Below are 24,973 nucleotides of genomic sequence, written 5' to 3' on the forward strand. Positions count from 1 at the left end.
AGAAATTTACTTCTTATACAATTAGAAATAAATTCTTATTGAGATTTATAGTTGAAAAAGTTCTTTAAATTAATGTAGTTGTAACAGAAAAAAATTAAAACTAATATAAAAAAAATAAATAACACTCTTTCAAGTTGATTTCTAAGAAAAAACACAAATTTCATTTATATTGAGAATTGGTCATTCTAATGATATCTAATATAAATTTTTTAAATTGACTATAAAGTACCAAAAATTGAATAAAAAATTATTGTGGAGTCAAATTTAATAATTAAGTGGGAGTAAATAAATATTATTATCATATACTACTCAAAAAAATTTCAAATCGTAGTGGGGCGATTGCCCCCACACTCATGTACATACATCCGTCCCTGATTTATCCGAATTCGATCTAAAAATTGTGGATATGGATCGATTGCATATCGAATCCGCAGACTAATCGGATCGAATTATTGATTTTATGTTGGTATCCGTATATCCGATCCGCGTATCTGCAAAAATAAAGAAATAAATAAGTAAATATTTTTTTATATTTTATTTCAACTAATAATTATCATATATGTTGTATTATTTTAATTTATTATTTAAGAAAAGTATTCTTATTATTATTTTAAGGGTAAACATATTTAAAAGAATAGAAAAAATGAATTTTATTGATATTTTTAATAAAAATAAGCTTTTAAAAATATTTTTGTACTTTGCGGATATATCCGATACCCGATCCAATCTGATCCGCACAACCTTGAAAACTGCAGATATTGGATCCGATCCGATCCGATTATTTTAGTGCAGATCGGATCGAAATTTTGGCCATATCCAATCCGATCTTCACCCCTACTATTTTATTTAAAAAACATATCAAAATAATAAATAATATATTAGTTTAGATGGTAAATATTTTATAATTTAATTAAAAGTTTTAGCTTTAAATTTTAAAAGAGTATTTACCAATTTTGGTTCTCAAAGAATATCGAACTAAACACTTTATTCTTCAACTAAAATTAATTATCGATTGGTCTCTAACAATAATTCCATCAGTCACTTTGGTCCTTAATTCCGTTAACTATAACGGAAGACGAAATGGTTTCTGACAACTCTAAAATAAAACAAAATGATTCCTGACAATTCTAATAGTGGACAAAATTATTCCTGACCCTTTGTTCGAAAGTGACATCGTTCTTCCCCAATTTTCATCATATCTCGCATAACCATAACATTCGTACTCTCCTTCTTCACATTCACAATCTTCTTTTCCATCTTTTTCTTCATCCTCTTCAGTTTTATGATCAAGTCATGGTGTAACTGCCACACGTGTTGGACCTACCTCAACATGTGATGAACCACATATTTTCTAAATCTCTGTTATTGGTACACTCATCTTCTCCGCACTTCACCCATTAAAAGCATCAACTTCCATGTTCTTGATAACAGTATCACCTCCAACCCTAACATCCTCAAGAATAAGTTTCACAACTACCCTAAGGACACGTCTTTCTTCACTCTTTGGCAAGCAATATAAATCGTTGGACATTAGAATATCATGAGAAGATTTTCCTTCGATATCATATGCAAATTCTCATTTGAAATAGACCCCGAGTGCTTTATTCCTTCTTTTCCGTAGTCCAAATTGGCAAACAGTTTCGACCTCGCATCCAAGCTATCAGTACAGCGAACAATGTTGCCGTTGCTGCTCATATGGAAACTAAAGCAATTACTGAACATTGGTTCGAAAAAGAAGTTGAAGGAAGCGATCGGAGTGGTGGACAATGTGGTCATAGAGATGATAGGCAGAGGAAGAGGGAGATGGCAACGACGACGACGATCTTAACAAATAAGACTTGTTGTCTAGATTCATGGGATCCATCGGAGATGACAAGTACTTGAGAGACATAATCATTAGTTTTTTTAGTATAAATTAGTTGAGAACAAGTTGAAGATTTTTTTCTTCTGAACATTGAAGTTGAAGAGTATGCATTGTGTAGGTTGAAGTTACAGTATTAGACTGTTAGCGTTATGCGAGATATAATGAAAATTGGGAGAGAGCAGTATCGTTTTCGAGCAGAGGAGGTCAGGAATCATTTTGTCTCTTGTTAGAATTGTCACGGACTATTTTGTCTTCCGTTAGAGTTGACGGAACAAAAGACCTAAGTGACAAATGAAATTAATTGTTAGAAACCAATTGAGTAATTAATTTTTGATGGGGACTAAAGTGTTTAGTCTAAAATTCTTTGAAGACCAAAATTGGTAAATACTCAAAAAATAACAATTTTTATGAATTATGTATAATAAAAAAATATTTAAAAAAATTAAACATTAATCTTTTTAGTATCTTTATTATATATACTTATATAGTATAAAAGTATGATATAGGATATTTTAAAAATAAAGTTAAACACTAATCTTTTATATATAGTATAAATATAATATAAATATAGATACATAATAAAATAATTAATTTTAAAATTCAATACTTGATAAATTATATAAATACGTAAATCTAATTAAGTAGTCGTATAAAAATTTTTATAAGGTAAATGCATCCAAATTAAATTTTAAAAACTTGTTTGGGTGAGTTTTTAATAAAATATCTTTTTTTGAGTTATCCTTTTGTAAAAGATATTATAAAAAAAAGTAAAGGAAAAACTACCATTTGTACCCATGAATTTTGCGAACGCTGACAAAAGTACCCATCAAACATGAAAACTAACCTTATACCCATGAAAGATGGGTTCCGTGTGACAATAGTACCCAAACCGTGATTTTTCGTTAACTTTTTAATAAAATTCCCAAATTACCCCTTCTATCTTCTTCCCCAAATTCCAAATTTCACAACCCTCACCCCTCGTCTTTCTCCTCTGCTGCTGCCAGCCACCAGGCATGAAGAATATAAAATTAATTTCCTTTCATTTAATTCTTCAGCTATCACACAATTCCCAGTCATCCTCCTTCCAAAGATCCCATTTTCTGAAGTATTAAAATTCATGAGATTTCAAAGACAACACAAACTTAAAAACCCGGAGGACAAAACACAAAATAGATTGAACTTCATCAAAACTCGAATAAACAATAATAGATATTAAAGCTGTCAAACACACCAGAAGATAAGAGAACAACACAATAAAGAACCACCTTTAACAAACCACCACCCCCAGAAAATCTTCTCAATCCAAAGCAACAACATCATCTTTCCGCTGACTCCAAATCTAAAAAGATAAAATTGATAGCTAAGACACAAAGAGAAAAAGGGAGAAACAACACATACGATCGGCTCTGGACAAGGCTGCATGTGTACTGATTGAGAACGATGATAGAATCTCTCTGCAACTTGCCAGAATGAATCAAATCGTTCTTCTGCGTAGCGAGCATGCTTTGCTGGTAATGGGAGCCATAAGAGAAAACCAAACGGAATCTCTTGGTATTGTTCTGTTGCGACTGCATAAGTTTGAAGTCCATTACTTGCAAAATCGGCTTCAGATTGCGTTGAAGCGTTTTGGAGAGAGAGAGAGAGAGAGAGAGAGAGAGAGAGAGAGAGAGAGAGAGAGAGAGGAGAGAGAGAGAGAGAGAGAGAGAGAGAGAGAGAGAGAGAGAGAGAGAGAGAGAGAGAGAGAGAGAGAGAGGTGGTGAGTTGAGAAAAGAAGAGTGAGAAATTTGGAATTTGGGGAAGAAGATAGAAAGGGTAATTTGGGAATTTTATTAAAAAGTCAACGAAAAATCACGGTTTGGGTACTATTGTCACACGGAACCTATCTTTCATGGGTATACCGTTAGTTTTCATGTTTGATGGGTACTTTTGTCAGCGTTCGCAAAATTCATGGGTACAAGTGGTAGTTTTTCCAAAAGTAAAAGTAATTTTATATTTAGATATTCATATAAAAAGATATTTTTATCTATTAATTATGTTTGAGTATAACAATATAAAAATATTTATTTACTTATTTATTATATGAAAACATCTTTTTTTAAGAAAAAAAATCTTTTAAAAAAAGATATAAATTTTAAAAAAAATAATTTTTATTTTTTAAATATTTTTATTTTTACTACTAAAAATTTACTAAACACACTAAAAAATAAAAAAAACTAAATAATAATGTCCAAATAAATACATGTTTCTACTTCTTACAAATTAGTTATCGTTATGTAAAATAATTAAGCACTTGGAGAAGGGTATTATACCATTATTTTGGCGCTAATTAGATCGATGAATCTAAATTTGTTGGTGCATTCATTTGTGATTTTACGTGTCCGTAAGCAAAGAAATCATCTTTGAACTCGGAACTCGGAACTCAGAAGTGGAAGCTAGTAAGAAAGGAAGCATGAGCAACCACCATAACCAACAAGATCAGCGTAACGGCATTCTCGATTCCACCTTCAATCAAACCCTTAGAACTGTTCAAGGGTACATCCTCTCCTCCTTCTTCTTCTTCTTCTTCTTTGCGGTTTTATTCGCCTCAGATTTCATGAAGTTCAACATCCCCATCAATTGCAGTCCCCAGATTTGTCGGATTTTCCGAAAACCCAGTTCTCAAAATCCGACTTTTCTCGATTTTCTATTTTTAAACCTTTTTCTTTTAATTTCCTCTGGGTTGCGTTGATTTGAGATCAGGAATTGTGATGGGTGAAGTTCTATCGCACGAATTGGGTTTATAATAATTGTTTGGAAATGTAATCCGTGCAATCACTTCAGTAGTGTGCTGTTCTCACTGATTCCTGAAAAATTAGAAGAGGGTAATTGGAGCTGCGATGTGGATTATTATTGATTGAGCGAATTTTTTTTTCTTAGATCGTTATGTGTATACTCGCGCCCGATTTGAATGCTGATTTGTTCCAATTGAACATGATGTAGGAACAGAGTCACAGACTTTATATAGTTGATTTTTACCAAATTTCATAGCTAACCTACGCAATTGTGTTTTTCTTCAGAACTACAACTACCCTTTTCAACTGGGAATTTATGATTTATTTGTTGATGGTATTGGTGGATTGATGAATTGACCAATTTCTCTTTGTTCATCTAGTTTTGTATTTGGTGTTACTTATAACTGTAAGCATATAGCTTACTGTCGGAGTTGAGATTTGTAGTATTCTTTTTTGTTTAAGGTTACTTAAAGGTCGTAGCATGCCTGGGAAAATATTATTGAGCCCGAGATCAGACCCAGTAGATGGCTCGAACACGAAGGACTCATCGCCAAGTTACAGGAGGAGCTTCTCACACAATGATGCTGGCACTAGTGACCATACATATGGGGCAGATGAGGTGATTTTAGTATTCATTTACTTATATGCGTCTATGTGATTGATTTGTATCACTTTGTCAAGTGGGACTTGTACTCTCAATACAGGAAGAAGTTCAGAGTCCAACTATTATTGCCAATTTGAATCGGTTATCAATCTCGCATGTAGAGAGATCATCCAAAGAATTCTCCAAGTCTACCATTGGTGCCAGATCTACAGATTCTGCAAGAGTTATGAAGTTCACTAAGGTTCTTTCAGGGACAACAGTTATATTAGGTATTTTGTTTTTTCTATTTCTATTATTTTATTTTATTTTATTTTATTTTTATGATTATAATTTTTTGTATTACTCATTAACTTTTCCATGTTGCTCTATGATGTTGTCCAGTCATTTAAATATCATAAATAAACAATTCTGAACTATATGTTTAGATAAACACACCTATCATGATGTTTACCTTGCTTGTACATATTTTTCGCAGTATCATGAGGTTAACTATTTCCTTGAAATCTATTCTGTAGACAAGTTGCGTGAGCTAGCCTGGAGTGGTGTTCCAGATGACATGCGCCCTACTGTGTGGAGGCTTCTCTTGGTACACTATTTGACCTTACTCTAGCTCTCGGATATGGGAAACATGAGAATATGAAACTTTTAGAGTTCATATTCCGAGTTTTAGGATTTTATTTTTATCAGGTTTCAAAGTTAAGTTTTGTTTGCTTAGGTTGAGCTATGGAATTATTTTAAAGAGATTTCAACGCTGCTTACATGAAAAATGTTCTCCATTGAGACTAAAAGAAGAATTTAGGAATGAAAAATGAAAAGTATTTACACTATAAAGAATCATGTTGAGTAAGGAGTCAATCTTAGTGATCCCCAATCACACATGTTAATGGATAGCTTTATCTTGCTGGAAATTTAAAAATAAACTGACAACAGGGATATGCACCACCTAATTCAGATAGAAGGGAGGTGGTTCTACGAAGAAAGCGCCTCGAGTATCTTGAGTGTATTTCTCAGTATTATGATATTCCTGATACTGATCGTTCCGATGATGAGATCAACATGCGTCGCCAGGTACTCTAGGTTATAATATGTTATCGTCTTGATTTTTGTAGCGATTTTCTGATTGTTGATTATTGTCCTTGTATGTTTGTCAGATTGTTGTTGATTGTCCAAGAACTGTACCTGATGTTCCATTCTACCAGCAACAGCAAGTTCAGAAATCATTGGAGCGCATTCTTTATGCATGGTTAGACAAAACAATTTGTCGTTGTTGACTTGATATTATTCTTAGCTTAGTGATCTTATATGATTTCCAAATATATTCACAGGGCCATTCGACATCCTGCAAGTGGATATGTTCAGGGGATAAATGATCTTGTTACACCATTTTTAGTTGTTTTCCTTTCAGAATACTTAGAAGGGTCTATAGATAATTGGTCAATGTCTGATTTATCCTCAGACCAGATCAACAATGTAGAGGCTGATTGCTATTGGTGCTTGTCGAAGTTGCTTGATGGTATGCAAGATCATTACACATTTGCTCAACCAGGGATTCAGAGGCTTGTTTTTAAGTTGAAGGAATTGGTCAGGAGGATTGATGGTAACCTTCTCAGGCTTTGTTTTCCTTCAAGCATTGCTATATTTATGATCTTAAATGCTTCATCACTTTTTATAGTTTTGATGGCTCCTCTACTACGTAGGCTTGTTTAGTTTAACAAACTGCTCTCTTTTCATTCTTAGTTATAAAGATTCCACAATGTTTTCATCATCTTTTTCTGTTTTCAAGTATGAAAAAGGGGGGCAGGAGAAAAGAAGAATATTTCTGTCAATTTTGCTCCCAAAAACAGGATAAAAGAGATGGTTTATTTTCTTGGCACAAACATGTCGAAATTTCATCCCTTTTTTTCCTGGTAATATGTATTATTATATCTACAAATATAACATGATGTTCCCTAATTGAAAATTGTGTGCTGCCCCAGAACCTGTTTCACGACATGTGGAGGATCAAGGTCTTGAATTTCTTCAATTTGCTTTCCGCTGGTTCAACTGTCTTCTAATCCGCGAGGTCTGCTCAGACATGTTATTTTCCTTATAAGTTGGATAGTTTTCTGAATAAAAGATTGACATAAACGGTCACCAATGCTGATCTCTGATTTTTATGATCAGATACCCTTCCATCTCATCACACGCCTTTGGGACACGTACCTTGCTGAAGGAGATGCTTTACCAGACTTCCTTGTGTATATATTTGCCAGTTTCCTTCTAACAGTAAGCAAGCTTGTTTTGGCCCCTTCACTAATATGATATATTTTAATTTAATTATAATTTTTCCAATGTAAGTAGAAACAATTAATTAGGAATAATTTAGCTTTTGCACCATTTTTGCCATTGAATTACTTAATGAAGAATGCAATTCTAGGATTCCTGGCAATGCTTTGAAGCAACGTTAGACAAATGCAATAGAAAACAAAGGGATGCATACCTATATTATATGCTTCTAATTTGCTTAGATTATATACACATTCTCCTTACTTTTAGCAATGATCAATATAGTAGATAATGAATTTTTTCATGTGCTGCTTTTTTTAGTGGTCAGACAATCTCCAGAAGCTAGATTTCCAAGAATTGGTGATATTCCTTCAACATCTTCCAACTCAGAACTGGACTCACCAAGAGCTGGAAATGGTACTTTCCAGGGCATTTATGTGGCACAGCATGTTCAACAACTCTCCCAGCCATTTAGCCAGCTGAATTGGCAATTCTGGTTTTCTGAATTCAGCTCTTGTTCATTTTCTTTTTTTTTTTTCAAAAACTTTTTCATCAGGCTTTTGGCTACATTATATATGGTGTTGTTTCTTGTGTAAAAGGATTAATTGTTTTTCACAACCATTTTTCCATGTAGGTTACCTTGTAATATTTTGTAAAGGAGAGAGTGAGAGGAAGGGGAGAAAAGAAAAAAACAATACAGACAGAGAGCCTATTTTTATTGTATTAACTTCATAACATTTCAGAATAGCAACAGATGTGTCAGCAAGAGTATTTCTATTTTTCATTCTGCTACAATAGTTAACTTCGTGAGAATAATACTTATACCACAGATAAACATAATGCTGTTGCTAAGAGTGATCCACATTTTCAACATCCCCAAAGTGGAACAAATGAAGATCTTGTATTCCTTATCTAATATAAACTATCAATATGTAGATACAACAAAACACAAATGCAAGGGAGCTTCTTTTAATATATATTGAACATCAAAATATGTAGCTCTGCATAGCTATAAAATTATAGACTTGTTTTTCAAAAGAATTAACAATTGTATACAATGGGGGGAAGTGGAAATAGATAAATAGAAATTGGGTTTGCATAATTCCCAAAAAAAAAAAAAGAGATAAAGAAAATTTGGGTTATTGCATCTAGTTTTATAGTTTATTCCTCATCCACTTCAAGCCCTGGTATATATTCCAAACTAACATCAAATATGACTGGACTATTTGGAGCCACCCTTGGTCTCCCTGGAGCTGATGTAAGGCCTTTTGGGAATGCCAACTGCCAAATAAATAATAAAGAACTTTGTAGCCAACACATTTAGAATTTAATATTCAGTTTTAAGGAAAATTAATCATGATTTAGTCAATGTTCATTAGCATGCATCCTTTTTATGTATTTTCATCATTTTGTGCTCAATATATATATTTTAGGCACAGATGTCCATAGACACTGATAAACCAAGAATATGTCATGGAAGCAGAGTCTATAAAATAGTTATATGATAGATTCACATGATTAAAAGATCACAGTTTCTCTGGTATAAGCTATTAAGGCAAAGCGAGTGGATTCCTCTTAATTGGAAAATCCACATTTGAAATGTTCAAATGAAATTTTCAATTGAGAGGATCCATTCCCGGAGGCAAAAGCTTACTGGTCCAGGTATGTACAGTCGACGCTTCCCTCCTACTTTCATGCTCAGAAGACCTTCATCAAGACCCTTTATCACCTGTTGTACTCATTCGGATTAGTGTCGGACAATCTTTAACACAGTCCCTAAAGCTACTGGTTTTCAATCTTGAACAATGATCACCATGAAGGGAAAGTTCTTGAAAACAACAAAAAAGTTAAAATCCAGAGTGTACCTGACCAGAACCGACACGGAAAATGTAAATCTGGCCTTTCTCCAATGAACTGCATGATTGAAAATGGGGGAAATGAGCAACACATTTGTCTTGGTCATACTAATATACTTGTATATTGATTTATTATCCACAAAAAGAATATCATTGAACATTGTCATCAAGATTTTCTCAAAGAGATCATCCAGAAAACCAAATTGAAAGGAGACAATACAGCTGAAAAAGGAATAAACAGTTTGATATTCTAAAACATTCATGTAACATTTTATTTTAGCTAAAATTGGCCAATATTATTCTGTTAATCACACACTTAGATGAAGTATCTGGTATACACAACAACAAACGTTAAACATCATTCTAAATATTGCAATTCATGAAGATGAGTTGAGATTGATATAGTTTTGTAATCAGTGGATTTACCTATCAAATACTTGTCCGGAAGGAACCATTGCTACATAATTAGCTGCTACCTGTAATTACAATTATAGATACATTACATAAGGTATATTACCAAAGGAGTGCCTATAGAAATGAAGTTGCATTTGGTTAGATACAAATATGTCTGATTACACTGAGACAGAGATATAGAGAGACACGCCGACACGGCATGACCAAACCATTGTCTCCGTGTCCTATCCATTATTCCAAACGCAGCCTTACATGTTGCTTAAAATGTGGAAGTGTTATAGTTTTATATTTCCTTTTTCAACGGTTAACTTCGAGCAGAATAGACATTATCTATCTTGTATTGCATATAGAAAAGAACTGAACAAATTAGAAGAAATTCCACACCTGAAATCCAACTGGGGGACTAGGACCTTGTCCAACTTTAATATCCTTGTATTGCAAACCTGATTCAGTAGTTACCATAGGCACCTTCATTGCATAAAATGTTCAAAGTCAAGATTAGTCATTTAGCTACGGATATTCCAAGTAAATCCATTGATACCGTGGTGGTCATTGATCAAGGGTCTTAAAAATGTGAATATTAAAACTTAAATGCATTCACATAGATTGGTTATTAACAGATTCTTTGCATGGTGCACAAATTCTTTGAAAATATAAGAATGTCTGCTATTTCCTTTAAGAATGATAGATTCTATTATCAGGAAAGAATAGCTTAGATACTAATAATGCTTTGATTTCCCAAAATTTATTTGAAGAATTTCTCTTAAAAAATAACTGACATTTGAGAAAGGTGCTGACTAACATTAGTAGAAACAGGAGATGCAATGCAATTACATCAAATATCAAAGCATTATTAGCAATTTACAACAACCATTTGTAATGTCTTAGCAGAGAAAAACAACGAAAGGAGGCAGAGAAGGGAACAATGTATTCTCACCATACATTTTCAAGCTCCTTCTCACAAGCTTCATCACATAGTTTCGGCTTATCTTCCGGGGGCAAACCAGCTCCTTTGGCTTCCAATGAACCAACAAAGAGGCTTGAGATTCCCAAAGCCAATCCAAGAAAGTCTCTGCGTGAATTGGTATTAACCATAGCAGCACATTCAGTTGTATATGAGGCCTTTGCTTTTACCACGGATCTTCGGTATTGCAGAACCAAGCATCGAAGCCTGTCAGCCGCAATGCCTTGAGGATTGCAGCTCAAACTTTTACAAGTAGAACCTACCCCAAAAACAAAATTATATACTTTAGAAAACAATTGTAACAGTTAAACCCATGAAAATAATTTCTATGCACCAACACTTTAAAAGCAATGTGAAACTTTCAGCCAATATAAATTCAAAAAGGCATGAAGTCATGGTGGATAGTTGTGATGATTTGGCACTTTCTTGAATTTCTATTAGATGACAGGGAGAAATTGTTTTAGCTCACCATCAATGTCTAGAAATCAAATCCTAAATTAGTGAAATTGAAGAATGGAAGCTGGGGGCAGTGATAATAGTTGAGAAATTTCAATTTTGCAGAAACAGAAGTGGATTACAAAGTGACAATGAATTCACCTTTACTATCCTGTAAATACAATGCATGAACTCATTAACTCAACATAATTCGTTATTACTTATTACTTTCCTCTTAGAAAAAAACAACTTTTTGGCACCACTATCATTCATCTAAGAACATGACACAACAGATTATTGAGTTAAACAATAATTAGTAGTGCTCCTCAAACTAAAACCTATGCAAGAGTGGAAGCAATAACAATCTGAAGTTGTGAACAAAACAGAAACAAGAAGCAATGACAATGTAACATTGTTTGAGTTGTGAAATGAAGAAAACAATTGGAAAAGTTAAGGAAGCAGCACATAGAATAGATACCTAGTGGAAGAAGGAGAGAGGAGAGAGAAGCAGCCATTGTTGGCATATCATATCCAAGGTTGAAGGTTGTAATATTAGATGTCATTTGATGTGGATAAACCAAATCCACTTAAACACATCACCTGTCAGAAACTGTCCTTTTATCTTTTTCTTTTCTTTTATTCTTTTTCCTTTTCCTCCCCTACAGATAACATAAAATCTTAATCCTTAATAAATCTTGTAGTAGTATAAAATAATTTATATAACTCAAATTTTTTATTTAATATAAATATATAATTGATATGTCTCATTTATACTAAATAGAATAAAGATTTCATGAAGTTTTATATTTTTATTATTTTAGTTTAAAAACATAAATATATTTCTTTTGAAATACTCTTTATTATATATAATTTATAAAAAAATATATTTTTGCTATTTTAAATAGTCAAACTCAAAATATCTTAATTAAAATATTAAATACTTACCATCTTAAGTAACTTTATTATTATTATTCTTATTCTTATTCTTATTATTATTATACTACACATCTAATTTATATTGTTATGACATTCTTATAATCTTATTATTATGAAATACAATGTAACTTTCATTTAATATATACAAAATGAATTATCTTATAATAATAAATGCATGTAAAGCTAACAATAATTAATCACACAAATATTTAAAAAAAAAATTATCCTGAGAATTTTTATTACATTGATAAAAATTTAGAGACAAAATATTTTAAAATATTCAATTTTTCAATTAAAACTTCTCATTTTGAAACATAAAAACATTTTAGGGTATTAGTAGTTAGTATAAAAGGCCCCAAAATTTTACGTAGCTACAGTACCCAGAAGTTTCTTACTGAGTGCGGTGAAAAGGAAGAAGAAATTGCGAAATGGTGGACGTTCTTTTTGATGATATCTTTAGAGTGGAAAAACTCAACCCCGATGACAAGAAATACTTCGATAAAGGTAGCTTTTTTTCTTTCTCCTCATTTTCTTCATACCCATATATTCAATTATCTCTGTTTATGATCTTTGAAGCTTTTCGCCTTCCTATGATGTTTTTCTTACACTATCTGTAAATGGGTCCTCGTTTTCATTTCAAAGTTAGCTTCTCTCTCTCTCTCTCTCTCTCTCTCTCTCTCTCTCTCTCTCTCTCTCTCTCTGTGTTGCTATATTATGTGCTTTCTGATGAGTGTGCGTTTTCTTGTTTGTTGTTGGAGACATTAAGCTTTGGGTTTTGGCGTGTGTATCTGATTCTGATGGTTCAATGTTTGTTTTTGTGTTAATTGAAGTAACACGCATTGAAGCAAGAAGTGAGAGGTTTGACATGTTCATGCACCTAGACATCAATTCTGAGGTGTATCCTTTGAAGGTTGGACAGAAATGTGCCCTTTTACTTGTTCCAACTCTTAATCTTGATGGAACACCAGACACTGGCTATTATATTGGGGTGATTATATCTCTTTCTCTCTATACAAGATGCCTTTGTTTTCTGATAAATGATTGTTATGATTGTCAAGTGAACCATGGTAAAATAGAACACTTACCCATTTAGAATATGAGTTTTTGCCCCGGTATATTCAATAGTTTGTATGTCAATCTTTGTTCTTTTTTCGCTAGTAACCATTAGTATAAGTTAGTTAAGAGTGTGTTATCTAGTTGGTTAGTTAGAGCTAATTAGTAGAGTGTATAAGGTAGAAATAAAGCATTTAATATGGTTTTTGGGGAGCTTTTGTTCTTCATGTTTTTGGGACTTGAATCATACTTGGGGGGAAGACACATAAACATGTGGATGATGCAGTGAAAGTGGTTTGTTTTCTGCCAAATATTCTGTTGGGAAGGTGTTCCGGTCGCTCAATCTATATAGATTTTTGGATTTGCTAGAATATGTGAAGAATAATCAACGCGATCTGTTGATTAAAAAAAAGGAACCAAGATCAGTTTAGACATAATAATTGCCAGTGATAAAGTTAAGTGTTAAGTTGGAAGCATAAACTACATCTGTCAGCAGATTTGTGTCCTAAAGGAAGCCAAAATCATCATGTATCATAAAGAGTAATAATGTAATGGTCACAATGTGATTTTTTCTGGTCATTACTGCCATATATATATATATAAGAAGTCGAGAGAAGTGTAGGAAGAATCAAATTCAATTGGTGAGTGTAATTATAGAAAGACATTATTAGGTCTCTCCTAATTTGGTTTTGTTAGTATGAGTATAATTTTCACACATTAAAAAGTAGTGTTAATTTTCTCCTTGTATTTGAGAGTGTCTAATTTTTCCACTCAGTCATATTCTCTTCAGTATTGTCTAAAGATAAATGATAGTGTTTAGTTCCACTCTTTTCTCATCTTCAAATTTTAGTTGTTATTCTGTTCCATTTAACTCTGGTATCCAACAGAATATGGGCATGAATATATTATATGATGGAGAATCTTTGAACCTTAGTATTTAGGTACTGTGACTGATGCAAAGAACTTGACCTCAGACATGCAAGGACTTTAAAAGAGTTTCATTGCTCATCTATAACCTGTTAATGATCTAGTGTCACATGACTAATCACATTTTACAAACCTCAAACCACTTTATATCCTTCTTAGAAAACAAATTCTAGCGCTTAGAATGAAGTAAGGTTGTATGAGAAAATTGTTGTCATAAACCAATTTACAACCGTTACTCCCCTTGCCCCTTGTTAGTTTTGTTCTTCTTCCTACTCGTCAATTCGGTAGTCCATAATTTCCCTCACAGAAGTTCTTCATTTTTCTTTTTCCCGTTTCTATTTTCAGGGCAATCGGCACTCACTCGCTGACAATTTTGAATACGTCATGCATGGGAAGCTCTACAAGATAACAGAGGATTCAACACGTGAAAATGTGTATGTCCCTTACCAGTTTTAAAGTATAAGATTATGAAGAAAGGAATTGCTTGTTAACATTTAATTTAGTTTCTATGTAACCTTTGTTAATTGCTAATTAGCCATTTGGATGCTAGTGACCTCTTAACTATAGACACCTCTTCCTTTCGAATTGGGGAGATGAAGAAGCGAACGACTGGAAGAGTAAACTAGAATATACTTAACTCATCAAGCTATTCGGCTATTCGCCTGCCCTCTTCCTTTAAGATCCCAACTCATGATCACAGCGTTACCTGAATTTGTTTTGAAATAGTTAGGAACATGAACTTGTATGATTCCTGATTGACGCATATTGTCTCGATATAACTGCTCGGTAATTGAAAGTTGAAAACCAAATGATTGTGAGATTACTTTTTACCATGAGCATAAATTATTGATATATACATGACTATTAGATTATAATTTAATTGTGGTATTAACAATGGTAATTTGATTTGTTGCATTGTATTATTTGCAGGGAGGTTCTTATTTCATTTGGTGGGCTTCTGATGATGATGAAGGGAGATCCCTCTCATTGCAACAAGTTTGAGCTTGATCAGAAGCTTTATCTTCTCATGAGGAAAGTATGATGAGAACTAGTGAAGGAAAAACAAATTAAGGGATCTGAAAATTTTGGTTATCGGCACCTTTTTGTAATTACATGTTAGAAGAATTCATATACTGTTAATCTTCTTGCAAACTAGATATTAATCTTACTCTAACCAAATTGTTTAAGGAGAGTAAATTTCTTTTAGCTTATTCTTCTTCCTTAATGAAATTCTTAGAAAAATAATTCTTCTACATGTACAAAACTCAACAAAGAATTTTTGTGATAGAAGGGAAGTCACTTTATCATATAAATTTGAAATATATTTATATATTTGAAAATCTCTTTATCATATAAATTATATTTTTATTTTTTAAAACATTTTGTTGGATAACTATTACGTAGTTAATAAAAAATATAGTTATTTTTGCTAATGATAAAATACTATTTTCTTCCTAACATGTGGATCAAATCTTAATTTAGTTTCTAATATTTTAAATATTTAATTTTCGGATCAGTTCAATGTTGTTTTATTATTAAACTTAACATGAATAATTAACGGAAAAAGGCGTCGTGGACGTTTAACATTATTTGTTGATAAGTCATATTTTTTTTTGGTTAGAAAAATAGGGCCAAAATCTTATTGTAATACTATGTTGTCTAATTCTCTTTCTCATACAAAATTTCAAATTTTAGTAATTAATTATTAATGCACCAAAATTAATGAGAAAGCTTTTATATTAGTAGGTTTATTTATGTATTAAAATTAACTGTTTAAAATACTAAATTATTTGTGTCAAATTTAATAATGAGATAATATTGAATCTATTTAAAATATTTTAGAACTAAAATATGAAGTTTGCCACATTAAGAATTAAATTAAGACTAGACTCAAATATTGAAAATCAAAATAATACTTTGGGCTTATTTGAGTAAGCTTTTAAGAAAATATTTTTTTTAAACTATCGTTTTTTAAAAGATTTTATAAAAAAATAAAAATAATTTTTTGTTTGGATATGTGATGCAAAAAGATCTTTTTATTTATCAATTATGTTTGAGAATAACTATATAAAAGTATTTTTTTGTTTATTTATTACGTGAAAAATATCTTTTTTTAAGAAAAAAATATCTTTTAAAAAAAATATAAATTGTAACTTCTCAAAAAAGATATATTTTTATTTTTTTAGTACTTTTACTTTTATTATTAGAAATTTATCAAACACACTAAAATATAAAAAATATATTTTTTATCAATTTAATAGTGTCCAAATAAATACTTTATTTTTTTTGTTAACGTAACAATATATAATTCGATGCATGTGTAAGATCTGCATCATAATTCTTTTTATTCTAATAATATGTTAAAATAAAACTCTGCAACAAAATAATAAAGACATATATATACTCACCAAAAAAAATTATAAAGACATATAATTTGTACGGAACATTTTTTTTTTCCTTTTTCTTGCGGTACATTATTTAAACTCAGTCTATCAAGTTTTAAGTAAGCATTTATTTTAGATAAAATTGATACATTAAAAGTTTAATATATTGAAATATAAGAATTCAAATTAATATTTATAATTGATGGATAAATTAAGTAACATGATATTAGGAATTTAGGATTCAACTCCAACAATTTGAATTCTATTTTCTGTTTTATTAGAAACAAACAATTATTAGAAAATAAAAAAAGTTAAGAGTGAATATTTTAGTTAGCTCTAATTTTTTTATGACTAAAGCTTGGTTTAGTAGAATTTTTTTAAAAAAATGTGCTTTTCAAAAGCACAAATTTATTTGTGTTAGTAAATAGAAAAATTATGTATTTATGTTTATAGTTTTTAAAAATTAAAAGTATTTTTGAAAGTATATAAAGATATACTTTTTAAAATTAATTTGTGTTTATTAAAATTAAAAAAATTAATAAAATTTCATATATTAGATATATGAGATTATAATTTGATTCACTAAAGATAAGTACTATAAAGCAACAATTTTTGAAAAAAAAATTAAAAAATCAACTTTAATAAACTATTTCAAAAAGTAAAAGCTTTATTAAATCGGCCCTAAATATTGGATTGACTAAAAAACATATTTTTGTATGCGTTTAACAGAAAGAATATAAACATTGTTCGTTTCTTAATAAAAAAAATATATTAAAAATCTCAACAATTATTGAAAAACTAACTTTCAGATCATAAATTGTATTTTATGAACTATTGGTTCATTAAGAAAATGGAACCAACACTGTTGGAATTTCTTATTAATAGGAAATTCTAAGAATAGATATCTAATGGATTAGATAATTTTTTAAAAAATAGTTATAATTTTATCGGTAAAATTATTTTAGGATATTGTTAAAATATAATTATTAGAAAATATTAATTTAATTCAAAATTTCTATTATTTATATTATCATCAATTCATGTTATCTTAATTTTTTAACTAAAAAAAGGTTAAGAGTGAGTAATATTTTCCTCATCTCTAAATATTTTACTAAATATATCATCAGTTATTCTTATATTTGACTCTGTCACCAAGTTTAACTAACTTCTCTTCTGATTGGAGGAAAAAGAGCTTTTATTTGCATATAACAGGAAGGAGATAAACATGGTTTGTTTCTTAAAAAAATAGTAAAATAAAAATATTAAAAATGACGATCATTATTGAAAAAAACTAACTTTTTGGATTATAAATGAGGTTTTATAAAAGAGTTAATATTTAAAGTGGTTTTTGAATTTGTAGTAAAGTTTTAGTATCATCTGTGAAATTAAAATCGTCCTAATTTTATTTTTGAACTTAATAATAGCTATTTCTAAAATACTTTTCGATAATAAAATGATGATTTGATTGGACAAAAGTCATGCCAAGATTGAAGTTACGTTAGACTAATAAAATATTGTTGTTTTAAGATATCGTTTATATTCTATTAGGGCACAAAAAATAAAATAATGATATTTTATCAAAATAACAGTTTTTAGCGTGGCCTCTGTCCAACGTCATTGTTGTTAATTTCAAAGACAAATTTAAAATAATTTTAAATTCAGAAACAACATAAAAATTCAAATACAAATTCATAACCACTTTACATATTAACTCTTTATAAACTATTAGTCCATTAATTAACAAACCCAAAATGCTAACACCAATAAAACCCCCACTTTTGGAATTTTCTCTTCAGGGGACTCCAGATCTTTGTATGCAGCAAAGAGCCCAAGCAATTACCAGGAGATGATCTTTTTCACATATATAACAGGAATAAAATCCACATCTACGTTATTAATTTATTCCACATCAAAATAATGCATACTACATAAACTAAAATAATATTCACTAAAAAAATTAATTTATTATTATTTTTTGATATATAAATATATGAACTACATATTTTTTCAATTTTTTTTTCATACAACATCAAAATTAAATTTTAAAATAAAAATTCCAATCAAGCTTCTTATAGCTAATAATCCTAAAAATCAAATCCTCAAAAATCTACCAAATTAAAATGGTAAAAATTTACATACAACTATTTTTATATCAAGTTAATAAATAAATATTTTAAAATAATTATTTAATCAAAATTATTAAATTATTTAATAATTTTTAAATATCAACTTTACATAAATATCACTAATTAAAATATAATTAGTTCCAACCAAATCCAATAAAATCCTCAATCAAATACTAACAAATTCACAAGTCAAACTTTAAAACATTTTATTCGTTCAAACACAACTAAACCACCCATTAAAATCCGGTAAACCCAAAAATCAAGTAAATTCACAAATAAATTTTTTGAAAACCTACCATCAAACTAAGAAATATGTAGATACTAATAACTAATAAGAATTGATAAAAGAAAAAAAAATTAAAGAAGCGTCACACTTAATTATACCTGCAATGAATAAAAATTACATCCATCAATTCGCTCAACCCAGTAAGAACAATGAGAACATTTACGCCATTATTTCTTGCGAACAAGTTTCGCAAACTTTACATCGTTACTGTGCAAACCATAATCGTAACAGCTTTTATTATGATGCCAAAGAATCTGACACTTGAAGCGAAACTCCTTCTTACAATTAGGACACTCTACTCTCCTCACAGGCTTATTTTTACACTCATTGATGACTAAATCGGAGAGAGTGTCGATTTGACTGTTGTATCCAAACATTTATCGAAGATGTCTTCGAAGATGAGAGTCTTGAATGTCATTAAATCTAACTTTACGGTGCAGTTCAAGTCAGGACAAGAAATGTTCTGTGCGGTGAAAAATCGGGCGCGGTAGACGAAGTAGCGGCTGATGCAGTTATGACAGTAATAGAAAGAGTGTATGCAACGGTCGTTGTTGTTGTTGAAGACCTTACCGACGGACACAGGGAGGGTGCATATACTGCATGTTGGTGGTAGTGGCTTCATCTCTTCTTTGTCGTTAACTTTGTTTTCATTAATGCCAATGTTAATGGCATTCGCATTATTATTCTTTCTTTGAGGCCGAAACCTTAATTTCGACTTCAACATTTTGGAGATTGTCATGTTTATGTTTAATCTCTGAACAGATTAACTATATTCACAGAATTTAAGTATAGTGAGGTTTTATATAGAAGATGAGGTGATAATGGATTGGATTTTTTTTGGTGACTCTAATGGATTGGATTTGGATATATTATATTTGGATGGACTTTTATTTTTTAAATATTTTAAAAAAAATAATTATAAAATTTGCGTAAACTACAAAAAAAATACACTCGAATAATTTTTTTGTTGACAAAACATATTCAAATTTTTTTATCGACAAAAATACCTTCAAATAATTTTAAAATGCGATAACATATTCAATATTAAATATGTATTTATTAAAAAATATTTTAATTTAGTTTTTAATATTTTAAATATCTTGGCTAAAAAATTTTCGGATCAGTCCAATATTGTTTTATTATTAAACTTAACATGAATAATTAATGGAAAAACGTGTTATGGACGTTTAACATTATTTGTTATTAAGTCATTTTTTTTTCAGTTAGAAAAATAGGGCCAAAATCTTATTGTAATACTATGTTCGCTGTCTAATTCTCTTTTTCATGCGAAATTTCAAATTTTAGTAATCGAATTATTAATGCACTAAAATTAATGAGAACATTTTTATATTAGTAATCATTAATGGTTCATTTATGTACTAAAATTAATTGTTTAAAATATTAATTATTTGTATCAAATTTAATAGTAAGATAATATTGAATCTATTTAAAATATTTTAGAACTAAAATATGAAGTTTGACATATTAAGAATTAAATTAAGACTAAACTTAAATATTGAGGATTAAAATAATACTTTAGATTTATTTGAGTGAGTTTCTAAGAAAAGATTTTTTTTAATTTATTTTTTAAAAGATCTTATAGAAAAGTAAAAGTAATTTTATGTTTGGATATCTTATGCAAAAAAATCTGTTTATTTATCAATTATGTTTAGGAATAATTATATAAAAATATTTTTATTTATTTATTACATGAAAAATATCTTTTTTTAAGAAAAAAATCTTTTAAAAAAATATAAATTATAGCTTTTTAAAAAAAATATTTCTTTTTATTTTTTTAAAACTTTTATTTTTACTACTAAAAATTTATCAAACATATTAAGAAATAAAAAATATATTTTTTAATTAATTTAATGACGTTTAAATAAGTACTTTATTTTTTTATTAACGTCTGCAATATATAATTCGATACATGCGTAAGATCTGCATCATAATCCTTTTTATTCTAATAATATATTAAAATAAAACTCTGCAATAAAGTAATAAAGACATATATGTTGTGATAAGTTTAAAATTGTGGATGACCATTATGGGCGGCTGTTTTTCATGAAGCCCCCAAGACAAATTGAAATTAAATAAAGTTTGAATTTGTTAATTCTTTACCTTTATAAATAGTGAGGTATGAGAGTATTGACGTATAGCAACACACAATAATAAACAAATACTCTCTCTTTATGTTGCAATCAAATACTCTTCTCCTTATATTTCTTCTACAATTCTTTCTCTTCTTTTATTTTATTAGTATTCTAAATTCTCTTTTCTATTACTCTTTACATATTATATTAATAGCAATATTAATCATCTTTACTATATTGAGATAGTAACAATAAACATATGCGATTCTCTCTCTCTTTATTTTTAATACTTCTATCTATCTTTGTATATATATACACATTACAACATATAATATTATTATATATATATATATATAAATTATTATTGAGCTAATTATTTTAATACTAGAGTCTTCTATTTATACATCTTTATTATATATATATCTTTTATTTTACAACACGTTATCAGCACGAGACTCTGATCAAATTTTTAGGAAGACTCAGGTAACAAATTTTCATTATGTCGAAGCTCTCTCATCTTGAATTCAATGCTCTTGATATATCTGGAAACAATTATTTATCATGGATACTAGATGCTGAAATCCATCTTGATTCAATGGATCTTGGAGATACCATTAAGGCTGAAAATAATGCATCCCAGAAGGATAAAGCTAAAGCCATGATTTTTCTTCGTCGTCATCTTGACGAAGGATTGAAAAATGAATATCTTACATTAAAAGATCCTGCAGATCTTTGGAAAGACCTTGAAGAAAGGTATAATCATCAGAAAACGGTGATACTTCCTCAGGCCCGATATGAATGGACGCATTTGCGTTTACAAGATTTTAAATCTATAAATGAATATAATTCTGCAATGTTTCGAATCACCTCGCGAATGAAATTGTGTGGGGAAAAAATAACTGATCATGATATGTTGGAGAAAACTTTCTCAACCTTCCATGCCTCTAATGTGCTCCTGCAGCAGCAGTATCGAGAGAAAGGGTTTAAAAAATATTATGAGTTAATTTCTTACCTTCTTGTTGCCGAACGCAACAATGAGTTGTTATTAAAAAATCATGAAGCGCGCCCAGCTGGCGCCGCCCCATTTCCTGAAGTAAATGCGGCAAATCATTACCCCAGAAGAGGTAAATGGCAAGCTTTTAATAACAAGAAAAATTATGGAAGGAAAAAGAATTATGTTCAAAAGAGAGGATCTCACCAGAAGTGGGACAAAGAAAGGAATATCGGGCAGAATAAATCAACCGAGGAGAAGTGTTTCCGATGTGGTGGAAAGGGCCATTGGTCACGTACCTGTCGTACTCCAAGGCACCTAGTCGATCTTTACCAGGCATCTTTGAAAAAGAACGACAAAGGAAAGGAAACAAATTTTGTTTCTAATGATGCTGAGAACTCCACCACTCATTATGATGTATCTGATTTCTTTGAGGATCCTGAAGGAAATATTGATCATTTGATCAATGATGGAATAGTTTAATATGTAGGATTGTGATGTATATATGTAAATAAATAATGTAAAGAACTTATTGTTAAGCTTTATTTTCTATGTATTTAAGTTTCAAACGTGATGTACATAAATAATGAAATATTAATGTTTATAAATTTTGAAATTATTAAATGTGTCAAATTTTAAAATAAAATTTTAGTATATAACATTATTTTATGTACAGTATTTCTTAGAAAATAATTCTGATCAAGTATTCAATTTAACTGTGCATACTACTCATTTTATTATTATTTGTTTTTGAAGAGAATGGCAAGGATATATAAAGATGTATGCCTTGCGGATAGTGCAAGTTCGCACACTATTCTCAAAAGTGATATATATTTTACCCATCTTGTGCCAAAAGAGGAATATGTTAACACTATTATTGGCTCAGGTAATGTGATAGAAGGCTCCGGAAGAGCTATAATTTTGTTTCCTGGGGGAACAAAATTTATAATAAATAATGCACTATTATCTACCAAGTCTCTGAGAAACTTGTTGAGTTTCAAAGATATTCGCCGAAATGGATATCATATTGAGACTATGAATGAAGGAAATCATGAGTTCTTATGTATCACAACTCATGATTCAAATAAGAAAGTTATATTAGAAAAATTACCCTCACTTTCATCTGGGTTGTATTATACCAAGATTAGTGCAATTGAATCACATGCCACTGTAAACCAGAAGTTTACTAGCCCAAATGAATTCATAACTTGGCACGACCGTTTGGGTCATCCGGGAACAACCATGATGAGAAGAATTATTGAAAACTCTCGTGGACATTCACTAAAGAACCAGAAGATTCTTAAAACTAGTGAATTTTGTTGTGCTGCATGTTCTCAAGGAAAGTTAATTTTAAGGCCATCACCAGTAAAGATTGGATTTGAGTCTCCTGAATTCCTGGAAAGGATTCAAGGTGATATATGTAGACCTATTCATCCACCATGTGGATCTTTTAGATATTTTATGGTCCTGATAGACGCATCTTCGAGATGGTCACATGTGTGCTTATTATCTTCTCGCAACCTGGCGTTTGCGAGATTATTGGCTCAAATTATTCGATTAAAAGCACAATTTCCAGAAAATCCAATCAAAGCAATTCGTCTTGATAATGCTGGTGAATTTACTTCCCAAGCTTTTGATGCTTATTGTATGGCTAATGGAATAAGTGTTGAACATCCAGTAGCTTATGTTCACACGCAAAATGGGTTAGCAGAATCACTTATTAAGCGCCTCCAATTAATTGCTAGACCCTTGCTTATGAGAATAAATCTCCCAACCTCGGTTTGGGGGCATGCTATTTTACATGCCGCAGCACTTATTCGTTTGAGGCCAACGAGTTATCATCAATTCTCTCCTATGCAATTAGCTTTTGGCCAGCAGCCAAATGTTTCCCATTTACGAATATTTGGGTGTGCGATATATGTTCCTATTGCACCACGTAATCGCACCAAAATGGGACCCCAAAGAAAATTGGGGATATATGTTGGATATGATTCTCCCTCTATAGTGAGGTATCTTGAGATACAAACTGGTGATGTGTTTAAAGCCAGGTTTGCGGATTGTCATTTTGATGAATCAAATTTTCCAACATTAGGGGGAGAGAATAAGCTTCCTGAAAAGGAACTTAATTGGAATGCATCATCGTTGATGCATTTAGATCCTCGATCAGGGCAATGTGAACTAGAAGTTCAAAAGATTATACATTTGCAAAGAATAGCAAATGAATTGCCTGATGCATTTTCCGATACAAAGAGGATTACCAAATCTTATATACCAGCGGAAAATGCCTCAATTCGAATTGACGTCCCAGTAGGACAAGTAGCTACTGAAGCAAATTCACGCCAGAAGCGTGGCAGGGCGGAAAATGTCCCAATTCGAATTGATGTCCCAGTAGGACAAATAGCCACGGAAGCAAATACACGCCAAAAGCGTGGCAGGCCTGTCGGTTCCAAAGATAAAAATCCTTGAAAGAGAAAAGAGGTAAATAATATTCCTGTTGAAAAAGACATAGTAGAGACACCTGCAGTTGTCCAAAATTCTGATATAACGCCAGAAGACGTCAAGGTACCTGAAAATTATAAAAATGACGAGATCTCGATAAATTATGTCTTTACAGGAGAGAAATGAGACCGAAATAAGACAATTGTCAATGAAATATTTGCATATAATGTGGCATTAGATATTATGTATGAAAGTAAGGATCTTGAGCCAAGATCAGTCGAAGAATGTCGACAAAGAAGTGATTGGCCAAAATGGGAAGCAGCCATGAAGGCTGAATTAGACTCACTTGCAAAACGTGAAGTCTTTGGACCTGTAGTCCGTACACCTGCAGATGTAAAACCTGTTGGATACAAATGGGTATTTGTGAGAAAACGAAATGAGAAAAATGAAGTTGTGTGCTATAAAGCCCGACTTGTGGCACAAGGTTTTTCACAAAGACCCGGTATAGATTATGAAGAAACGTATTCCCTTGTAGTGGATGCGATAACATTGCGTTATTTGGTCA

At 30.7% G+C, this 24,973-nt stretch overlaps 3 protein-coding genes across 4 annotated transcripts; 2 read left to right on the forward strand and 1 right to left on the reverse strand.

The window, feature by feature from the left end:
• The first annotated feature begins 4,125 nt into the window (after positions 1-4,125).
• LOC112788895 (uncharacterized) lies at positions 4,126-8,270 on the forward strand. Of its 2 annotated transcripts, XM_025830571.3 has the most exons (11): positions 4,126-4,396; positions 5,098-5,254; positions 5,340-5,508; positions 5,755-5,825; positions 6,170-6,307; positions 6,391-6,482; positions 6,565-6,836; positions 7,216-7,301; positions 7,403-7,504; positions 7,826-8,000; positions 8,139-8,270. In XM_025830571.3, exons 1-10 carry the CDS (start codon positions 4,314-4,316, stop codon positions 7,985-7,987), a joined length of 1,332 nt encoding a protein of 443 aa, XP_025686356.1. In that variant the 5' UTR covers positions 4,126-4,313; the 3' UTR covers positions 7,988-8,000; positions 8,139-8,270. The 2 variants fall into 2 exon arrangements, with proteins under 2 accessions (XP_025686356.1, XP_025686355.1); XM_025830570.3 differs by having other exon boundaries at positions 7,826-8,270.
• A 187-nt stretch (positions 8,271-8,457) lies between these two features.
• LOC112788896 (peptidyl-prolyl cis-trans isomerase FKBP16-3, chloroplastic) lies at positions 8,458-11,833 on the reverse strand. The gene is made up of 7 exons (XM_025830572.2): positions 11,652-11,833; positions 10,717-10,997; positions 10,159-10,242; positions 9,787-9,836; positions 9,370-9,418; positions 9,159-9,233; positions 8,458-8,785 (listed from the first exon to the last, which is right to left on the reverse strand). Exons 1-7 carry the CDS (start codon positions 11,734-11,736, stop codon positions 8,666-8,668), a joined length of 744 nt encoding a protein of 247 aa, XP_025686357.1. The 5' UTR covers positions 11,737-11,833; the 3' UTR covers positions 8,458-8,665.
• A 638-nt stretch (positions 11,834-12,471) lies between these two features.
• On the forward strand, positions 12,472-15,300 carry LOC112788897 (DNA-directed RNA polymerases II, IV and V subunit 8B). Its single transcript, XM_025830573.2, has 4 exons — positions 12,472-12,613; positions 12,940-13,097; positions 14,435-14,523; positions 15,020-15,300. Exons 1-4 carry the CDS (start codon positions 12,538-12,540, stop codon positions 15,129-15,131), a joined length of 435 nt encoding a protein of 144 aa, XP_025686358.1. The 5' UTR covers positions 12,472-12,537; the 3' UTR covers positions 15,132-15,300.
• Positions 15,301-24,973: the final 9,673 nt, after the last annotated feature.

Source organism: Arachis hypogaea, chromosome 3 (genome assembly GCF_003086295.3).
Source record: "Arachis hypogaea cultivar Tifrunner chromosome 3, arahy.Tifrunner.gnm2.J5K5, whole genome shotgun sequence".
Taxonomy (NCBI): domain Eukaryota; kingdom Viridiplantae; phylum Streptophyta; class Magnoliopsida; order Fabales; family Fabaceae; genus Arachis; species Arachis hypogaea.

Bases quoted from the DNA above. Each gene is read 5' to 3' on its own strand.
- LOC112788896 (XM_025830572.2), bottom strand. From the start codon at position 11,736: ATGACATCTAATATTACAACCTTCAACCTTGGATATGATATGCCAACA. The intron at 9,419-9,786 runs GTAAATCCACTG...TCAATCATGCAG, and splicing joins TCCGGACAAGTATTTGATAG to TTCATTGGAGAAAGGCCAGA. The intron at 8,786-9,158 runs GTAAGCTTTTGC...TTTATTTGGCAG, and splicing joins GACTGTACATACCTGGACCA to TTGGCATTCCCAAAAGGCCT.
- LOC112788897 (XM_025830573.2), top strand. From the start codon at position 12,538: ATGGTGGACGTTCTTTTTGATGATATCTTTAGAGTGGAAAAACTCAAC. The intron at 12,614-12,939 runs GTAGCTTTTTTT...TGTTAATTGAAG, and splicing joins CAAGAAATACTTCGATAAAG to TAACACGCATTGAAGCAAGA. The intron at 14,524-15,019 runs GTATGTCCCTTA...TATTATTTGCAG, and splicing joins GATTCAACACGTGAAAATGT to GGAGGTTCTTATTTCATTTG.
- LOC112788895 (XM_025830570.3), top strand. From the start codon at position 4,314: ATGAGCAACCACCATAACCAACAAGATCAGCGTAACGGCATTCTCGAT. The intron at 5,255-5,339 runs GTGATTTTAGTA...CTCTCAATACAG, and splicing joins ATACATATGGGGCAGATGAG to GAAGAAGTTCAGAGTCCAAC. The intron at 7,302-7,402 runs GTCTGCTCAGAC...TTTTATGATCAG, and splicing joins ACTGTCTTCTAATCCGCGAG to ATACCCTTCCATCTCATCAC.